At 43.8% G+C, this 18,240-nt stretch overlaps 7 protein-coding genes across 7 annotated transcripts; 5 read left to right on the forward strand and 2 right to left on the reverse strand.

Annotated features, from left to right (window-relative positions):
* Positions 1–190: 190 nt before the first annotated feature.
* SS1G_04015 (hypothetical protein) lies at positions 191–2,325 on the forward strand (the record flags this gene model as incomplete). Its single annotated transcript, XM_001594158.1, has 2 exons — positions 191–694; positions 742–2,325. The coding sequence occupies 2 exons, from the start codon at positions 191–193 to the stop codon at positions 2,323–2,325; spliced, it is 2,088 nt and encodes a 695-aa protein (XP_001594208.1).
* An 869-nt stretch (positions 2,326–3,194) lies between these two features.
* Positions 3,195–4,910, forward strand: SS1G_04016 (hypothetical protein; the record flags this gene model as incomplete). The annotated part of the gene is made up of 4 exons (XM_001594159.1): positions 3,195–3,282; positions 3,333–3,386; positions 3,443–4,546; positions 4,600–4,910. 4 exons carry the CDS (start codon positions 3,195–3,197, stop codon positions 4,908–4,910), a joined length of 1,557 nt encoding a protein of 518 aa, XP_001594209.1.
* A 1,324-nt stretch (positions 4,911–6,234) lies between these two features.
* Positions 6,235–7,878, reverse strand: SS1G_04017 (predicted protein; the record flags this gene model as incomplete). The annotated part of the gene is made up of 6 exons (XM_001594160.1): positions 6,235–6,302; positions 6,540–6,564; positions 6,830–6,930; positions 7,055–7,379; positions 7,569–7,693; positions 7,866–7,878. The coding sequence occupies 6 exons, from the start codon at positions 7,876–7,878 to the stop codon at positions 6,235–6,237; spliced, it is 657 nt and encodes a 218-aa protein (XP_001594210.1).
* Positions 7,879–9,640: 1,762 nt separating this feature from the next.
* On the forward strand, positions 9,641–12,068 carry SS1G_04018 (hypothetical protein; the record flags this gene model as incomplete). Its single annotated transcript, XM_001594161.1, has 3 exons — positions 9,641–10,751; positions 10,807–11,207; positions 11,289–12,068. 3 exons carry the CDS (start codon positions 9,641–9,643, stop codon positions 12,066–12,068), a joined length of 2,292 nt encoding a protein of 763 aa, XP_001594211.1.
* A 585-nt stretch (positions 12,069–12,653) lies between these two features.
* SS1G_04019 (hypothetical protein) lies at positions 12,654–13,911 on the forward strand (the record flags this gene model as incomplete). The annotated part of the gene is made up of 3 exons (XM_001594162.1): positions 12,654–12,817; positions 12,890–13,640; positions 13,693–13,911. The coding sequence occupies 3 exons, from the start codon at positions 12,654–12,656 to the stop codon at positions 13,909–13,911; spliced, it is 1,134 nt and encodes a 377-aa protein (XP_001594212.1).
* Positions 13,912–14,574: 663 nt separating this feature from the next.
* SS1G_04020 (conserved hypothetical protein) lies at positions 14,575–15,342 on the reverse strand (the record flags this gene model as incomplete). The annotated part of the gene is made up of 3 exons (XM_001594163.1): positions 14,575–14,603; positions 14,724–15,045; positions 15,172–15,342. 3 exons carry the CDS (start codon positions 15,340–15,342, stop codon positions 14,575–14,577), a joined length of 522 nt encoding a protein of 173 aa, XP_001594213.1.
* A 711-nt stretch (positions 15,343–16,053) lies between these two features.
* SS1G_04021 (predicted protein) lies at positions 16,054–17,317 on the forward strand (the record flags this gene model as incomplete). Its single annotated transcript, XM_001594164.1, has 5 exons — positions 16,054–16,095; positions 16,152–16,180; positions 16,234–16,659; positions 16,720–16,804; positions 17,120–17,317. The coding sequence occupies 5 exons, from the start codon at positions 16,054–16,056 to the stop codon at positions 17,315–17,317; spliced, it is 780 nt and encodes a 259-aa protein (XP_001594214.1).
* Positions 17,318–18,240: the final 923 nt, after the last annotated feature.

Genomic DNA, 18,240 nt, shown 5'->3' on the forward strand with positions numbered 1-18,240 from the left:
GGTCAATTGGATGGTCGGTTAAATAATAATTTTCAACATTGGCTAATAATGCAACCAATTGTACAGCTTCATCCATATTGCTGGATGGACTCAATATAATCATCGTCGGTCATTGCAACATATCCGCTCTCTTTCGGGTTCATCTACAAAGACGATAACGAAATCTATATCTACCACCACCCTGCCAACAATGGCTACAGTATCGAACGCCCCTGGATTACCTACACCCAGGTCTTTCGCGCCTTACATGGATCACGAGGAGAATTTGAGCACTCTCCCAGACCCTCGGAGTAGAGTCTCGTCGCCTACAAACGATCCGCCCGCTTCAAATCATGAACCGTACCAAGAACTGAGCAATGCCCATCTTAGCGAGGAGGTCACAGCACTGAGCAAGAAGCTCATAAATGCTATCAATCACCAGACAAGCCTCGACGACAGTTTAAGCGCCACGCGACATGAGCTAGAGTCTTCAAGGGAACGAACGAAGCAGCTTGAGCGGGAGAATCGGGAGCACAAAGCGCTAGTGTCGAGTGGAATATTGATACGGAGTTCGGTGGCTGAGGCCGAGAAGGCCAAACTTCTTGCCATCTTGGTAGAGGAGAAGAATAAAAGGAGGGAGGTTGAGAAAGATAAGAAGAGCATCGAGCTAGAATTGGAGAACCTCACTACAGCTCTATTTGAGGAGGCAAACAAGGTTGGTCTGAGTAGATTTTGCGTTACAATAAATGCTGACATCGACAGATGGTTATTATGGCTCGAGAGCAAGCACGGAAGGAGTATGATATCGTGACTAAGAAGAATGATCAACTAAAGGCGCAGCTCCAGGAGGCACAGAATTTATTGAAATCGCAACAAGAGCAATTGGCAGAATTGAAGCAAGTTATGGAACACATGACCGAGGAACAGGAGGACCAAACAAACCAAACAAGCGGCACGGCACCTTCGACTCCCGCATTATATCAATCCAATCCGAACGACGAGAACACGAACAACTCGGACTCAATACAGTCTTCGTCAATTCCGGAGCTCGTATCGCCTTCCTATCCTACGAGTTTCGTGCACCTTGTTCAACCCGTCCTCCGAACTGACCTTGGAGCCTACGACGATTTCATCTCTTTATTACGAATGTCAAAGAATATTGTTGTTGGTAGCCGCGCTTCCAGTGGATCATACGGAGCCATTGGTCTAGGATTGGGATTAGGAGCATACACTGGGTCAACATCCTCTATCTCAACATTGGGCACATATGCATCCTCTCCCGCGACACCTACCACACCAGCTTCAAATGTGAGCTCCGGGTCACGAGATGGTCCCAATTCTTTGACTCCATTGAAGGAGACAAAGTTTTACAAACGAGCACTCGCTGAAGATATTGAGCCCACGCTTCGTCTCGACAACGCCCCAGGCCTCTCGTGGCTCGCCCGAAGGACAGTCTTAAATGCAGTGTGTGAGGGGTCGCTGGTTGTCGAACCAATGCCTTCATCTATAAGGCCATATGCATTCCCGTGCTCTCTTTGTGGTGAAACACGAAAGGGGCCAGAACACATCAGAAACCATAGATTTCGAACGAGCGAAAGCGACAACGCGCAAAGATATCCCTTATGCCTATACTGTCTAGGACGCGTCCGTTCCACCTGCGGGTTTATGAGTTTCTTGCGCGTCCTCAAAGAAGGTCACTGGAGAGGTGATGATGAGGATTCTGATAAAGCCGCCTGGGAGGAGAGTGTCAGGTTGAGAGAACGAATGTTCTGGTGCCGTATAGGTGGCGGGGTTATTCCCTGCGTACAGTCTTGGAATCAGCAGTCATCTCGGAATCCTCGCTTAAGTGATGATGAAAGGAGGCGCAAGCTCAGTGGAGAATCGGAAAGGTCTATCGTGATTATACCTAGAGATATCACACCAACCAGTGAACTTTCACCCGTCAACATAACCGGCTTCGGGAGAAGGTCGGGGGATGGAGAGGTTCTTCCTAGCCCACTTCGAGAGGAAGTAGAGATATCTAATATTCCAAATGTTGATTCTGAGGAGGCGACGGCAATCGCGCCAGTATCCATACTAGAGCCGAAACCGGAAGAGCAAGAGAAAGTCGATGCTCCTGGGTCGGAAGCGGAAGATCAAGAAAAAGGACAAGTTAGCAACGCGAAAGATGTTCATGATGCAAATGAAGTGGAACATATGGAACCAGAAAAAACAGGCCACACGGAAGAATCTCACGATGCAGCAGACGATATGGTACAATCCAAGTCCTCGGTACAAAACGAGGAGTCTATTGAAAGCAGCGAAAACCTTGAAAGGCTTCCAATCACCATACCCGGGGCTTTTTAATCGCTTAATGCGAGTTTGGAATTCATTATCATGTTACGATTAATAATTGTTGGGTTTGAAACTATTTTGGAGTTCGGCAAAAGGAGAAATGGAATTCTGGTATGGTTCTAAGGGCTCATTGCTGGCTAAATGCAATGGCGTTACTTTCCACGGGTTAATCGGTACATACTATTATACCTTGCTTATTGTACATAATAATGGGTTACGGCGGAAGACAATAGCGATAGTAGCTGGGTTCCTGGCGTATATGATGCCAAAAGGTGGCTATGGGTACTATGGAACAAGATAAGATTAATGCTACAAGATAAATAGAAGAGACATGATATGGGTCTTGTATGTTTTTTCCGGGTGAATGAGAACCTACCTGGATTGTTGATTTTCCCTTTTAACGTTCATTTCAAAGTTAGATGTTGGGTCTTGAGGGGGCATTTATTTTTAATTTTTTAATCATCATTTGAAATAGGTAGAAGCTGAACCGAATGAGGAACGGCTTCTCGGTTTCACTAGCTAATTTGTAATCTAATGTCTTCTATCTTATAACTGTGTATTGTAGATGTGAAAAACTACGCTACTAGCTGTAATCTTACCTGGAGCTTATCACTGAGTTGAAAAACACCTTGGTGGGGTGAATCAATCGTGGGGTAAGGATATACAATACAATTCCTGGATAAATATCGGATGTCGGCCAAACTAAGTTCCGTCAAATATTTTTGGTCAAAGTTGCTTACAGGGCTAGATTCCTTAGTGTAAGGTGTAAGGCTGCTGGCCGCAATTCTTATATTGGATGTAGAAGTTAACCCCCAATTTAAACAACCACAGAAAAAACACAACAAAGGCCAATTCATCTTGAACCAGTCTCAGCGCTTGATATGGCACCTTCAGTTGCAGATGCTGTCGCAGCTCTTGATGAAATCAAACCGCCTCAAGGGGTGGTACTACCACCAAAAGAAATCAAAGGTACGCGGTCAAATCAACATTAGGAGCAGGTTTACCTAACATTATAATAGCTATCCTCGAAAAGACTGCAGGCTATGTAGCGCGAAATGGTATCAATTTTGAAGGTGAGGCATTCTTGGCCCCTCATCAATTGCATCAACATCGACCTAACGATAATTAGATCGCATCAGAGAAAAAGAAAGATCCAATCCTAAATTCTCCTTCCTTAGCACCAATGATTCATACAATGCATACTACTTATGGCGTCTCAGCGAGATTAAGGAAGGCAGAGGAACCGCCGTTGCAGCGGGCAGAGCTGGAGAGGCGCTCGCCGAAGTAGAGAAACCTCAAGGGCCTCCTAAACCACCAGACTTCCATTACTCAGCGCGCATGCCGAACATCAGTGCACAGGATCTCGAAGTAGTCCGCTTAACTGCATTATTCGTGGCGAAGAATGGTAGACAATTCATGACGACATTATCTCAGAGAGAGACGGGGAATTATCAGTTCGACTTTTTAAGACCCAATCACAGCTTGCACAACTTCTTCCAGCGATTGATCGATCAATATACCATGTTATTGCGAGCAAGTGGTATAGATGGAGAAGGTGGAAAGCAGCAACAAGAGAGGATAAAGGAGTTACAAGCCACTGTAGACGATAAATTTCACGTTTTAGACAGAGCCAAGCAGAGAGCAGAGTGGTTCAAATTCCAAGACGAGCAAAAGCAGAAGAAGGAAGAGGAGGTCGAGAAGGAGAAGCTCTCATATGCACAAATTGATTGGCACGATTTTGTCGTGGTAGAGACTGTTATCTTCACCGAGGCCGACGACCAGACGAACTTACCTCCACCAACGTCACTCAACGAGCTGCAATTTGCCTCTCTGGACCAAAAAGCACAAATGTCAATTAACTCAACACACATGCGCATTGAAGAAGCCATGCCTGGAGACGATGGTATATTCGACGGATCATATGCACAACAACAATACAACATGGCTCCACCCCCAGTACCGCAACCATCATATCAACCACAATACCAAGATCCTCGCCAGATAAACAACGAAGATGAGGATGAAGAAGAGCAGAGAATACGGGAGCGAACGGAGGCTAGAGCTCGTGCTCAACAAGCACAGGCTGAAGCTAAGGGAGGTGCTGCACCTATGAGGATAAAGGAGAACTACGTTCCCAGAGCTGTCGCAAGAGCTGCCAACAAGCAGCAAATGGCTCTTTGTCCGAACTGTAATCAACAGATTCCTTATGATGAGCTCGATGCTCATATGAGAAGTAAGATAACACCAAAACCTTTTGACATACACCACGGACTAACACTCTTGCAGTTGAATTGCTTGATCCTAGATGGAAGGAACAGAAAGCAAAAGCAGAGAGCCGTTATGCAACAACTAATCTTTCAACTCAAGATGTAGCCAACAACCTCAAACGCTTAGCAAGTCAAAGAAGTGACATATTCGATGGAGTCACAGGCCAGCCCATCTCAGAAGAAGAAGCCGCTCGAAGGAAGAAGGCGGCGAATGGCTACGACGGTACTCCTTTGGATAAGACAGACCGGGCACGATATGAAATGATGCAAAATGTTAACGTCGAAGAGCAGATTCGGGCAATCCATCAGAAATTTGGTGATCGGAAATAGGGTCGAAGGACGAACTGAGCATGAGGATTTATCCGCATCCGTGAAGGCAGATGACTCGTGCAGATAAATCTGTTCTCAAAATTGTATGCATACGTATTAATACGGAAGGATTCCAAAATATAGGAGCATGGTGTTCTGGCATAGGGTTGGTATGTTTTATGTAAATTATGAATAATATTTATACAACTACTGAATATTCAGCAGCTGCATATCATATCGATGTTGCACATCTCGTGGCCGGATTAACTCGTTAAACCTTTTCAAGGGGTTATCATCAGGTAAAGTAAAGCATACAAATTGACGAAGCGGAATTTCATTAGCTTTACTGGCTCAAGGTACGGAATATGATATGATATACCCGTAAGCTAATCTTGACTATACTTCAACTTCTACTCGAGAGTTTAGGGGCTCAAAGGGGGATAGTGATGGTAGTGATGGTATAATATCACTTATCTCCATCTTCCCCCCCCTGGATCGATATCTGATGCATGCACGCGAAGAGTCCTGCTATCTTCTCACCTATCTTTCCATCTAAGCAGCGTAGATGTTCTAGAGTATCTGAGCCCTTGAGAAATGATAAGATTGAATGAGTAGTTCTTAGCATACCCGAATGAAATTTGAAAGAAATTAAAAGATTTAATATGTGTATGAGTCTGTAATTGCGGCCCTCCCTGATCTTGCTGTACAGTGGGATGGATGTTGTTGGATGTGCTTGTATTAAGTTGAGTTTGTGTTATTCCGCTCTTATGTATACAGAGGCTTTGTGATGAATGGATTTTATATGCTTTTTATTTGGGATAGTGAAAATGATGCATGCATATTGCTGAGTCGCTGTAGAGTGCATGGTATGGTATTATATGGTATTAGTACAAAAAAGAAAGGGAAAAATAAAATAGTAAAAAGATTAGATATTATAGATCTAGAGCACATGAATCCTCACACTGATCTCTCAGGTATCATTCAGTTAGTTCCCTGTCAATTGCATGCACCCAAAGTCTATACATACCTAGTATTTTGACATCAAACCCTCTTTCTCATTATAATCGATCTCACGCATTATGTTTGCTGGAGTCAAAATACACTTTAATTTTGTGATTTCATCCCTACTGAGGAATAAGACTTGCTATTCCGGTAAACTATCATATCATCACCATAGATCCTAGAATCCATTCGTCATTGGAATGTTTCTGCCTGTGTGTGGGATGAGGGTGTGGGGTTAGCAGGGAAACGAGAAATGAGAAATAGGCAGTATATATATATATGCGAATGGACAAAAAAGAAATCTCTAGATTAGCGTGTTGGATTTGTGTTCTTTGTAGAATTATTAGGTATGCTTCTCCCAGCCCATTGACATTGGTGAAGTTATTCCTAAGTCAGTGTTTAGGGTCATAACTATATATACCTAGGTAGTAATCATGAGATGCGTTTGAGGGCTGGTTGTGAAGACACCTCGTATCTCGCCCGAATCTCTTTTTATTTTATATTTTATTTTATTTGTTGGATGGTAAGTGTACTCGTGTAAGAAGTGCACATCTACAAGATTCTCTTCGTAGGTTTATATTCAGACTTATGTGGAAAAGGTTTCCTCTTTGGGTTTCTGGGCTCGGCGCTGACCACTTATCAACTTACAGTCTCTGATATTCTCCATGAGCCTCTACCTCTATTTTTTTTTTATCTTTAACTGCAGGTGGTGTGAGTATCCGGAAAGATGTTGAGATGGAAGCGAGGAAGCGGAAATATACTGATAGACTTGTGGTAGATCAGAGAGAGCAGAAGTAGGCAAAACCAAACGTCCTAACAGTAGAAGATCTCGGAATTTCCAGTCATAAGAGTCATGATGTTGTTGACTATGTTCAATTACATGACTTTCCCCCTGACTTCTATTTCTTTCCCCTTGACAACCGATGTCCTATACCTACTTCCTGGTAAGAGGGAGATGGGTAATTTACACAAAATTCATTCGTTATGTTGAGGTGACGTCGACTAGATGATAGTATAACTATCTTTCGATTCCTTGAGCCTAGAGATATATCAGCTAGAGGAGTAGTGTAGTACATACTATAATATACCATAATTACTCATAGTTCTCAGCTTAGCACTGTGGGATGACTTTTCTTGTGCGGCCCAGATTCGATGCTACTCACTTCCTTGTCTAAAATATATGTTTCTTCTCTTGCTGCGTTCTATTAAAAATGTCGAAGAAGCTCTTAGTAATCCCCTGTATGTTGCGAAGTCAGACCCTCCAGCGTGAAACATAACTTGGACAATCAGATCCTGTCTCTGGTATTGTGAAAAGAGGCCCTGAAAGTATGAGATAGTTCTTGATAATGAAGGGTTTTTGCTGGCAAATCGTGAGAACAAGGTTGTGAATGTTCGAGATACATTGGTATATTTGCCGGTATTCTTGATCTGTTCCTCCTTTCTTTTCTCCAAGTAGTAAGAGGGGTTGAAATCAGTACTGTCCTCTTCCTAGTATGTGTAAAATTCAGTCAACTAAGTCTGAACCTTTCAAATGTATTAGTCCCTACTGAGAACATGGACTACCATATAGGAAGAGTACATCAGCAGGACGAGTTAATTCCACCCCCTGAACAGATATCATTCTTGACTACAATGAGGTTCCCTCGATGATGAGTTGAAAAGGAAGATGAAACTTACTGTATTTCCTATGGCCTCCCACGCTGTCACGTCATAAGGCTCATCGCTAGGCTTAAAATCATACCAAACATCCCACCCAATGGTAACTCTTTGTATATTTATCGACAGCAGTCGAGATTCAAAAGCTGGAGATGTTGTCATAAGAATTTATATTAAGTGCATTCCCAAGAGTATGCGCATTTGAAATGGATTCTTGGATGCAAAATCTCCCATATTCGAACTGCAGCTCCGAACCCCTGGGATGGTTGTATTGACATATTGGTGAATCACATGCCAAGCACTGACACTGCCACGTACATGCGAGTCGCATAATATCAGATCAATGAGGTAGAGACCTAAGTAGTCAAAGATACCCTTAATTCATAGAGACCTGAAGTGGACCTTGGGTGGCGCCATGGTGGCTGCTTCACTTGCTGTCGGTGTCCAATTTTCAAAGACTAATCCAGTACCTAACAATAGTTTAGTCCACTAAATTCTTAGGATCCCAAGTAAATGCAGAAAATTTTGTGTTTTAACCACATGGGATAATTGACGGAGTCTTTTCGATTTTTCAAGAGATATTAAGAGGTTGTAAGAATAGGCTCGAATTGCCGAGATCGGCCCCTTCTCCATGGTAGAATGGCATTTTAGACAGTACCTTGAATACAAAATCGTATTACAATCTTCACGTGTACTCTTTAAGTCTGTTCAGAGACCTTGGAGAGAGATCTGGGTCCTACCATTCCCTCTTTTAAGAAACCTGCAAGACTTTAAAGACACTTTTTGGGAAGTCATCGTCTGGTGTTATCAACAATAGGGTTTAATAATGAAACGAGAAGTGCCACCAATACATTTTGAATCATTTAACAATATCAAAATCTCATGAACTCCACAATATGTCACTCATAGTGAAATTTGCGGCTCCTTTAGCCCGGGGAAAAATACAGGTTGTGATCCTTAGTAGTGGTAATATATTTGAGTTTGTATTACTAGACCTTGGCAAAGTGTTTTTTGCTATGGATTTTCTTGTAGAATGATAATATATACGAAGATTTGCAGTACATAAGTACAAAGCCTTTAAAAGTATCAACGGGACGATTAACTTCAAAATCTTCAAAATTAGCCAGCGTTTCCGAAATTGTTAAGTGTTGACTTCCTTTACCAACCACGATTAAAACCCCTCGCTAATTCTATCCGACACTCAACCTAGACACTTTATAGTCCTCTAAGCTTGACTAAATAAACTCATAATAGTAAAAGAGTGTGAAGAATAGACCAATGATTCAAATCCTCTGCATCTAATAGCAAGAAAGGAAGATTCATTTAGATGTTAAGAAAGACTGTTGATATTGCATCAAGTGGTTGTCCTTGGCTGTGACTTCAAGGAAGACCAATGGAATAAAACACGTTAACAATGCGATGCTGCACGGGGAGTAGGTCTGATTGAAAGCAATATGCCGAAGTGTATGATGGTTACGGTTCAATGTAATATCACACGGACTTGTCTACATTACATATCCTTCACAGTTAACGAACGTAACCATTCAGCTAAAGGCTCTCGGGAACGGAGGATTGAAAGTAGTTGAAAGGAAAGGAAGACTTTCAGGTAGTTAGAATACCGTTATTCATGAAAAAAGGTAGTGAAATAGTGTCTGTCCTTGCATTAGATGCTTAAAGTATATAGTAACGTTTTTGGAATGTGCCCCTTGTACATATAATTGGTTCATCCGAGTGCTTTTCCTTTAGGCCCAGCCACAAATCACCTCTTGTCCCCTCTCTCCTTCCACTTCTTCAATACGACCTTTTCAACCACAACAACTTCTACACACCAGGCATACTCCCGCCTCTCGCCATTTACCAACGTCGCGATTGTAAATTGAAAATATTTTTACCTGCCAATTAATTCTCTAGCAATTTTACTATCGAGAACCTTCGTCTTTCTTTCTCATCGGTTTCGCTCTTGACTGAGGGAGCAAGCCACAGCCTGGTGGACCCTACTCGTCAACTTTCGCGTCTTCTCAATAACATACATTAATGTTACAGCAACAACGCGACACATTTCGACTGATATGTTCTCTACTTTGCTAGATAGAATGGGCGCATCGTCTCGCTCTTCCACCAAGCACGAAATAACGCGTGCCCCTTCTTCGGAATCAATCAATACCGCCATTACCGTCGACGACACCTCAAATTTAGATTCCTCATCCACGCCTCCAACAAGCATTGGAGACAATGTTAGTGTCACTTCTGCCACTACCAAGCCTGAGCCTGCTGCTGACGAGGTCTCAATTGCCTCCGAACCAATGGATAGACGAAGTCAGCGAGTACGCGCAAAGGTCGGGACCTACAATGTTAAGATTCTAAGTGGCACCGCTGTCCATGCCCCGAAGAAGTTTTTGAAGAATAATGGCGCTCTGGACAATGAAACACGGCGACAAACTATATCAGGAGGCGATTTGGAGGGTGCATTGGGCTCAATAAATACATCCACCAGCTCTATAGGGAAGAGTGTACAAAAACTGGTTAGTGAAGGAATTGATGCTTTAGACTTGTCCTGGCCGGTCAAGAAACTACCTAAATCAAGCAGTGACAACAGCCTCCCCGGCAGCCCAAAAATCACTGCTAGGAAGGAGGATCTTTCCCGACGAAAGTCTTTACGATCTACACCTAGCGAAACGGCAGCAGAACTCACAAAGAAGATCAGCTTCTTAGGGAAGAGGAGTCGAAAGGAAATGGAAGGAGGTCTTCAGAAGGCAAAGAGGGAGCTTAGGAACCTGGCCGATACGAAAGAGTACGCAAAGATCGAAACAGAACCTGTTGTATTGGAAGTATGGAGCAATGGAAAACTTGTGCCAAAAGAGTCGGCAAGGAAGAAGAAGAAGGCGGAGGAGGCCCAAGCCTCCGAACCTGAGCCTATTAAGGCTCTGACAAAGAAGGCAGCGCAAGGAAGGAAAGAGAAGGCTTGGTTGACCAAGGGACTCTACGCCGGGCAGGATCCGGCAAATCTTGATTGGTTCAAATCTTCCGGAAATGCAAAGTCAGCTTTCAGATGGACTGGAAAGCCGAATAAAGCCTTACCATTGCCCCTATGGAATGGCCAAAGATTACTACATGTTGGAAGGGACTTTAAATTACCGTTCGACATTTGCGCTCCGCTTCCTCCGGGACAACCCAAGCCCACCGAGTGGTACAAAACTTCTCATAGTAAGTTTCATTGAATTTTCGGCCCTCCCATGCACTTGCTAATTCTTCACAACAGATCGATTCATTGGAGAAGCTGGTACAATGTGGAAGAAATCAAGCTTGTTTGATAGCTTCTTCTCTAAGTGTATCTGTAAACCGGACACAGGTTGTGACGAAGATTGCCAAAATAGGATCATGCTTTACGAATGCGATGACACCAATTGTGGCGCAGGCCGTGATAATTGCACTAATCGTGCATTTGCTGAGCTCTTCAACCGTCGCAAAGGGAATTCGTTTCGAAAAGGTGGTAATAAGTATGAGATTGGCGTTGAGGTTATTAAGACAGCTGATCGTGGCTACGGAGTTCGAAGTAATCGCTGCTTCAACGCAAACCAGATTATCGTTGAATACACGGGCGAGATTATCACAGAAGACGAATGTGATAGACGCATGAATGAAGATTACAAAGACAACGAGGTAATCACTTTCACTTTCCAAAGAAAAACAGTTTGGCTGACTATTACATAAAAGTGTTACTATCTAATGTCATTTGATCAGAACATGATCATTGATGCGACGAGGGGAAGCATTGCTAGATTTGTCAACCATTCCTGCAGACCGAATTGTAGAATGGTGAAATGGATTGTGGAGGGCAAGCCGCGCATGGCCCTGTTCGCAGGCGACAACCCTATCATGACAGGTGATGAGCTCACCTACGACTACAATTTTGATCCATTCTCCGCCAAAAACGTTCAGGCATGTCGCTGTGGCAGTGATAATTGCCGTGGTGTATTAGGACCTCGACCAAAGGATCAGAAAGTCACGAAGGCTACCACCATCAAAGAGGTTGTCAAAGCAGGTATCAAGGCTGGCAAGCGAAAGCTTCAGCAGATGATTGGTGACGACGAAGACGACGATGATGTTCAGATTCTAAAGAAGCGAAAAACAAAGGCGGCCACAGGAGTTAAGCGATCTATCTCTACAGCTACCACGAACGTTGCAAACACTGTCAAGAAATCAGTTTCCTCACGACTATTGAATGCTCGCCATGCGGTTGGCTCGAATAAGAAGACGATTAAAGTTAGTCAAGCCACAGCCGGCCCACTGAAGACATATGGAAAGAAGCAGATGAAGCTGTCGTCAAGCCGCACGAGTCTGACAATCGTTTCGCCCGAAAAGAATCTCAAGGCCAAGGATACGACGCAGAGGGAAAGCGTGACTAAAAGTCTAGTACGAAATGTGCGTTCTTCCAGACGGTCAAGCGTGTCTGATGATGGCAATGAGAGTACGATTCGGGTTGTCACTGTCTTCGAAGAAGACGTAGAAGAAGAAGATTAAATGAAGGAATTATAACCATGATCAATACAATTTTGGCTGCATTGTTAGGGGTTGCCGTTGCGTGGCGTGCGTGGGAAATGCTAGGATTGGAATGGGTACAAGGACTTTTATCATGTTTGGGCTGGCATGGTTCAATCTTCAACGACAGGCGTATGGCTTTTTCATTATGTATGAATATCCACTAATAGTTCCTCAATTCCAGATTTATGCTTCAATTTGCTTCGATTTTGTTCGCCTTGTAAAATGTCTAATCAGGTGGAAATGCATGATTAGATTGATTGTATGCAGCCACAGCCACAGCCAAGCCTATCCAGTAGGTGTGGTGTTTTTCAATCCAGATTTTAGTGCCGGGCGCCACCGCCTTTACAGAAATAATTTCCAAAGACATCATAGGATAATTATCGGCCTAGAGGACTGACTGTAAAACAACTATTCTAATTAAGCAGAATTTGGTCAATCGTTTATAATTTGCTTCCATCAAATTTATGCTTAACATGATATCATTCACATAATACAACTATCCCCCAAAATCATAAACCCGGCCACGGAACAGAGAGAACTGAGAAGTTCTCCACAAATACACTCATGAATACCACAGAAAATCGCAGCAAACGCGCATTGCACGAGCTGCATTTACCACAATCTAGGGAAAATGGAGATCTGGGGCCTTCGCAATCAGGATTTGTATCGAAAGTAGCAGCAAAGCCTGTCCCGGTCGCTAAGTCATGGGCGCATTTCGTTGCGGGAGGGTAAATATTGCCCCTCTATCATCTTGATATTTGATGCTTCAAGGTCCATTACTGACATACTTTTGGCTACAGTGTAGGAGGAATGACAGCCGCAGCCCTCACGGCACCTCTCGATGTTCTAAAAACACGCCTGCAATCCGATTTCTACCAAGCACAACTGGCACAGAGTCGTTTGGCCAAAGGAATTTCTCCACATGCACATCTCTCTCCAATACGCAGCGCGCTCTTACATTTTCGTGAAACCTTTCAGATTTTGGGTTCAGTACATAGAATCGAGGGGTATCGTGCGCTATTTAAAGGATTGGGGCCAAATCTCGTGGGCGTGGTTCCTGCGAGGTCAATCAACTTTTTTGTTGTGGGTAACGGGAAGAGGATATTGGCGGGATATAATGGTGGAGAGGAGTCGGCGTGGGTAGTTTGTGTTGCGGCTGCCGCTGCGGGAATTACAACGAGCACGGTTACGAATCCGATTTGGTTGATCAAAACCAGGTTACAACTGGATAAGAATGTGGCGGAGAGAGCGGGAGATGTAGGAAAGAGACAGTACAAAAACAGTTGGGATTGTATTAAGCAGGTTGTTAGGGGAGAAGGTTTACAGGGTTTATATAAAGGGATGAGTGCAAGTTACTTAGGCGTCACGGAAAGTACGCTGCAGTGGGTCTTGTATGAGCAGATGAAGAAGAGCTTGGAGAGGAGAGAGGAGAGGATAAATTTGAGTGGGAGACCTAGGAATTTCTGTGATCACTCTGTTCAGTGGACTGGAAGTTTAGGAGCAGCGGGATTCGCAAAGTTTGTGGCAGCACTTGCGACCTACCCTCATGAGGTGAGCTCGAAATGAGACTCCTTATCAATCACTAAGCTAACAATACGTTTAGGTTTTACGAACACGTCTACGACAAGCACCTTTAGACCATGGACGCCCTAAGTACACTGGTCTCGTTCAGTGCTTCAACCTCGTTTGGAAAGAAGAAGGAATGGTTGCTTTATATGGAGGCTTGACGCCGCATCTATTGCGAACTGTACCGAGTGCCGCCATCATGTTCGGCATGTATGAAGGAATATTGAAATTACTGGAAAAGCCAGCTTCATCCTAAGACGGCGAGGAGGAGCCGAGTAGATGTACAATACATGAACAGGATTTTACGAAGGCGTTTGCATCAAAAATGCGGCATATGACGACTATCGGGACTATATTATGCCACTTCAGGCTAGGACCGGTCACACACAGTGTATATTAAGACATTCATGGCGCTTCGTGGGAATGGATGTGGTTAGCAGATCATTGGTATATTGTATCTATGTATACATTGTACACTGGGGTGGACATTCCGCTCCAAAGACTCAAATAGACAAGAGCAATTTTGCAAAGATAATAAACACGAGTTTATGACATCAGATATTCGCTCTTTTGCTTGGTTCTGATATAGCTAGTTATTGCAGAACCAGCAACTAAAATTGTGCAACCATAGTCTCCCCAACGAATGGAAATGCAGCCACCCACCAGCTAAACGCCCTTGGTATATGTGAGAAGATCGAAGTAAACTGCGGTAACACCCCCACCCCTTTTTGATTGTGAAAATCACCCTACTCCATCCCATAATTGTATGCTATCTTGTCATATCACAGGTTTCTGCATCGGAGCCTTCGGCCTGGTGTGTGCCATCCATCGATATTACCTTTCCCATGCTATTTGGACGTCGTCTCTTGAGTTTTCGTGGAACATGTTGAAACCTCATTTCAGACTCTTCCAGGCCACTTCACCAAGCATTCCGGTCCCAGTTTGGATCTGCTCGTCATAGATTAGCATAGCCCCTTCATTATAAATTTCACTTCATCCCCAAATTCCAAGGCTCCGAAGATAAAATAGCAAGACATATAAGTAAAGCAAAGAACTGGGTAAACTCACCCTGCACAAAACCCGCCAAAACCTTACTTCCCGTCTGCAAAAGCGGGTGTCCAACCACGATCTGCAAGAATCGCTCCAAACCCTCTCTCCGATGTTCAATTACATCATCACTGAATCTATTCGTGAAGACTTTTCCGGGTAGGGGAGGGATCGTCACGCGCGCACTTTCGCGCTCGAGAATGTCGCGGAAGTATTCGAAATCGCTGTAGCGGCGTCGCACGGTACTGTTGCGTAGTTTGAAGGCTGGGATGTTGGTGCTGCAGTTGATTTCGTAGTCGGTGTACATGCTGCGGCCGATGCCGTGGGTTTGAGGGTCGGTGACCTAGAGGAGAGTGGTGGGGTTAGTTGGTTGTTTGTCTGTTTGTCTGTTTGTGACGGAGACAAGCGGAGGTCCGGCTGGATGCCAGGCATAGAATGGTATGGAATGGAATGAAATGGGATGACATACTTCTATCTCGAGGAAGTTTTCAGGAGGTCCGTAGATTTCTTCGAAACTTTGTTGGCGGGAATCAGGCATGGCTTGCATGGCAGATGGGATGCTAGATCTTCCTGGAGATGTAGGACTTATGGGAGTGGGAGAGGTTTGGCCGGTCGCCGGCGATCGTGCTGGTTGCGCCATTTTTGAAGGTTGTCAAGCTGTGATGATAAGAGAAAGAAGTCTGATTATTTAGACAAATAAACACAGATTATGAGTAGTAGTTATTTTGTCTATTCGATATTTGTGATGTGATGTGATGTAATCAGAAAATATGACGCTGCAAGAATTTGTCTTACAGATGAATTTCACTATGCGCTTCTCGTATTATGCGTCTGATGTATACGATGTTTACGCGCGGGAGGGTTATTAAGTAATTAGAAGCCGCCTTTGGTGTCTTGGTGGGGCAAATGTTGGGATTTCGGGGGTTTCCCCTCTTTCTACAACGAAGGCGAATTAGGAGCTGTGGAGGAATATGAGGTATGCCAATCGAATCCTACTATGCAAACAACAGCAACACAACACCCTTATCAAAAATTGAGGGTGGGTGACACAAAGGAAGTAATATTCTGGGTACCAATGTACTACAAACAAACGAGTAATGTAACCTTGAAATTTTGATTTTATTTTCCTCTGCTGTTGATTGAATACATATAGCTTTGCTTCTACCATACAATTTTGTACACAATTCTTGCTCTGGGTTTTCCTCTTATTCTGCAAACCTTAATAATTTCGAGCATCTCCTGCAGCTTCACTGTTCACTTTTATTGTGCGAGCGCACTTTTAATTATCTCTGTTTTACCTGGCGAATTTCCGTGTTTGCATCTCGAGCTCCTTGATATCCATTCCGCCGCCATGCACGTTGTTAAGAAGTTACTACCATGGGCAACGCCACTTGTGAGCACTATCAAGATTACTTGGCTATCCAAATGTACCCGGCTAACAATATCTAGCTGTTGCTCATTTTGACTGTTGTAGCTATGTAGGAAGCTCCGAAGCACATTTTGATGACCACCATAGACTAATACCTGCTAGCTATTCCTACTCTCAAATCCGCCTCCTTTCACTTCCCATCTCACAAGCCCTCGCACTATTCACGATTGTTTTGCCGCTTGTTACTGGTATTTCTACACAAGGTGCCATTGGTTTGATCCAGCGAGCGAACAAGAAGGAACAAAATCAACTTACGCTGCCACTTATTGCGGTTATTGGATTTCAGTTGATCTACGAGACTGTTGTCGCTACTCTGGCCCTGACATATATGATACCACCCAATTCATTACATTGTGGCTTGGAAGATAAATGGCAGAAGCTCTTCAGCACGAAGAATGAAGGAAATATTAAAGCGATTCAAGACACGTTGAATTGCTGTGGACTTCATTCTGTGTTTGACAAGGCATGGCCATTCAGGAAGGATGTCCATGGACCTGGGAATTGTGTGGATTTGACAAATCGCTCTCAGTGAGTCCTTTTCTGACCTCACGATGACATATCCGAAAATCCAAGCTAATACTTAGCTAGGAGTTGTTTTGGTAGCTGGAGACAAGCGGAACAGGTCAATGCCGGCCTGTTTCTCATCGTGGCTATAGTCATTTTCATCATTAAGGTACGTTGTTTTTATTATCGTATTAAAATGCCATCTACCTGCAATACATGTCGCACATTATAGATGCGTCTATTAGTATCAAAGTTTTATGTTGTGAGTGGTGAGATAGGCAGATGGTTGCTCAAGGCTCTAGAAAGCCTAAGAAAATCGCATTTACACTTGTGCACATATTAAATGGTTTCATTGGTAGCAGAGAACACTCCGTCCTGCGGTGGATCTAACTGTGTCATTCATCTTCTCACATCTTATCCCCAGGTGGTTTCCATCATAAATCTGCTCACCAACTCCTTCTGGAGGCGCTCATACTGGTCCCAGCCGATCCACAGCATAATGGGTGGTGATACAGAGGCGCCACAGGCAGACGATAGGGCAGAGACCAGACGGCTTATTGAAGAACGTGATGACGAAGAAGAGTCTTACCAAGATGAGCCCACTGAAGATCGCCTCTCACCGTTCAATGGTTCTGGACAAGGACCAAGAGTCGAGCCTTCTCGCTTGTCTCAAAACTATTAAGCAAGCGTCTTAAGCTTTCAAGCATATAATAAGCTTAAGGATGAGATGCGTGAGGCTCAATAAAGAATCCTGGTGAATTATCTGGGGCATTGATATCCACTTTGGGGCACTTTCTGGTTCGTGAATGATGATTGGGGAGGATCTGGGGGAGGGGCTTGAACGGTTTACTGGGTAAAAAGGATATTTGCTCATGCCGGGGGACGTGAATTTCTTTGGTTTGGTTGTGATGATGATATGATCAGATGGCGCAGTTTACATTCACCTTTCCGGTTTATTCTACAGCATGAGGCATCTCACTACTCCGTACTCCCTACACGTCTGGGCATAATACTACAAGCCGGCACTTTCCCCCGACTTAAACCCTGCACATGCATGCATGATGCAGATTTCCATTCACGTGATTGCGGGCAAACCGACAGGCTGAGCGAGGAAGGTAGATGAAAGAAAGGAAGAGAAGAATTATTGGAAGCTGGTCGATGGGGCCCGTTACAGATATACAATGTTGAAATAATTTAGCTAATTTAGCTATTATGCGCTGTACAAAAAGCTGCCCATGCCATATCTTATATGTCGAGAGAAGTCCACGAAAGCACAGCACACGATAGGTAAAATTGAAAGAAATAGGAAAGGATTAATCCTCTTCAGTAGTCGTGCATATTTAACTGCATACTCGGCGTTACATTGCAGCCAGAAGCGTGATAGAAACTACTCGGTGAACTGGGTTTAAGCAGCATTTCATTTATTTCCAACCAATCAAGGGATGGAATTATAATTTTTACAACACATCTATTATCTTCCATCCCCCTCATTGGGGCTCTGCCAGCTTTTTCTACGGAGTTGTACTTGTGTTTCTGTTTGAATTAGATACCTTGCGAGGTAAAAAGATATACAGCGGAGCAGCAAAACAGCTCAACAGCAGAACA

The sequence above is a fragment of the Sclerotinia sclerotiorum genome, genomic scaffold (genome assembly GCF_000146945.2).
Source record: "Sclerotinia sclerotiorum 1980 UF-70 scaffold_5 genomic scaffold, whole genome shotgun sequence".
Lineage (NCBI taxonomy): Eukaryota > Fungi > Ascomycota > Leotiomycetes > Helotiales > Sclerotiniaceae > Sclerotinia > Sclerotinia sclerotiorum.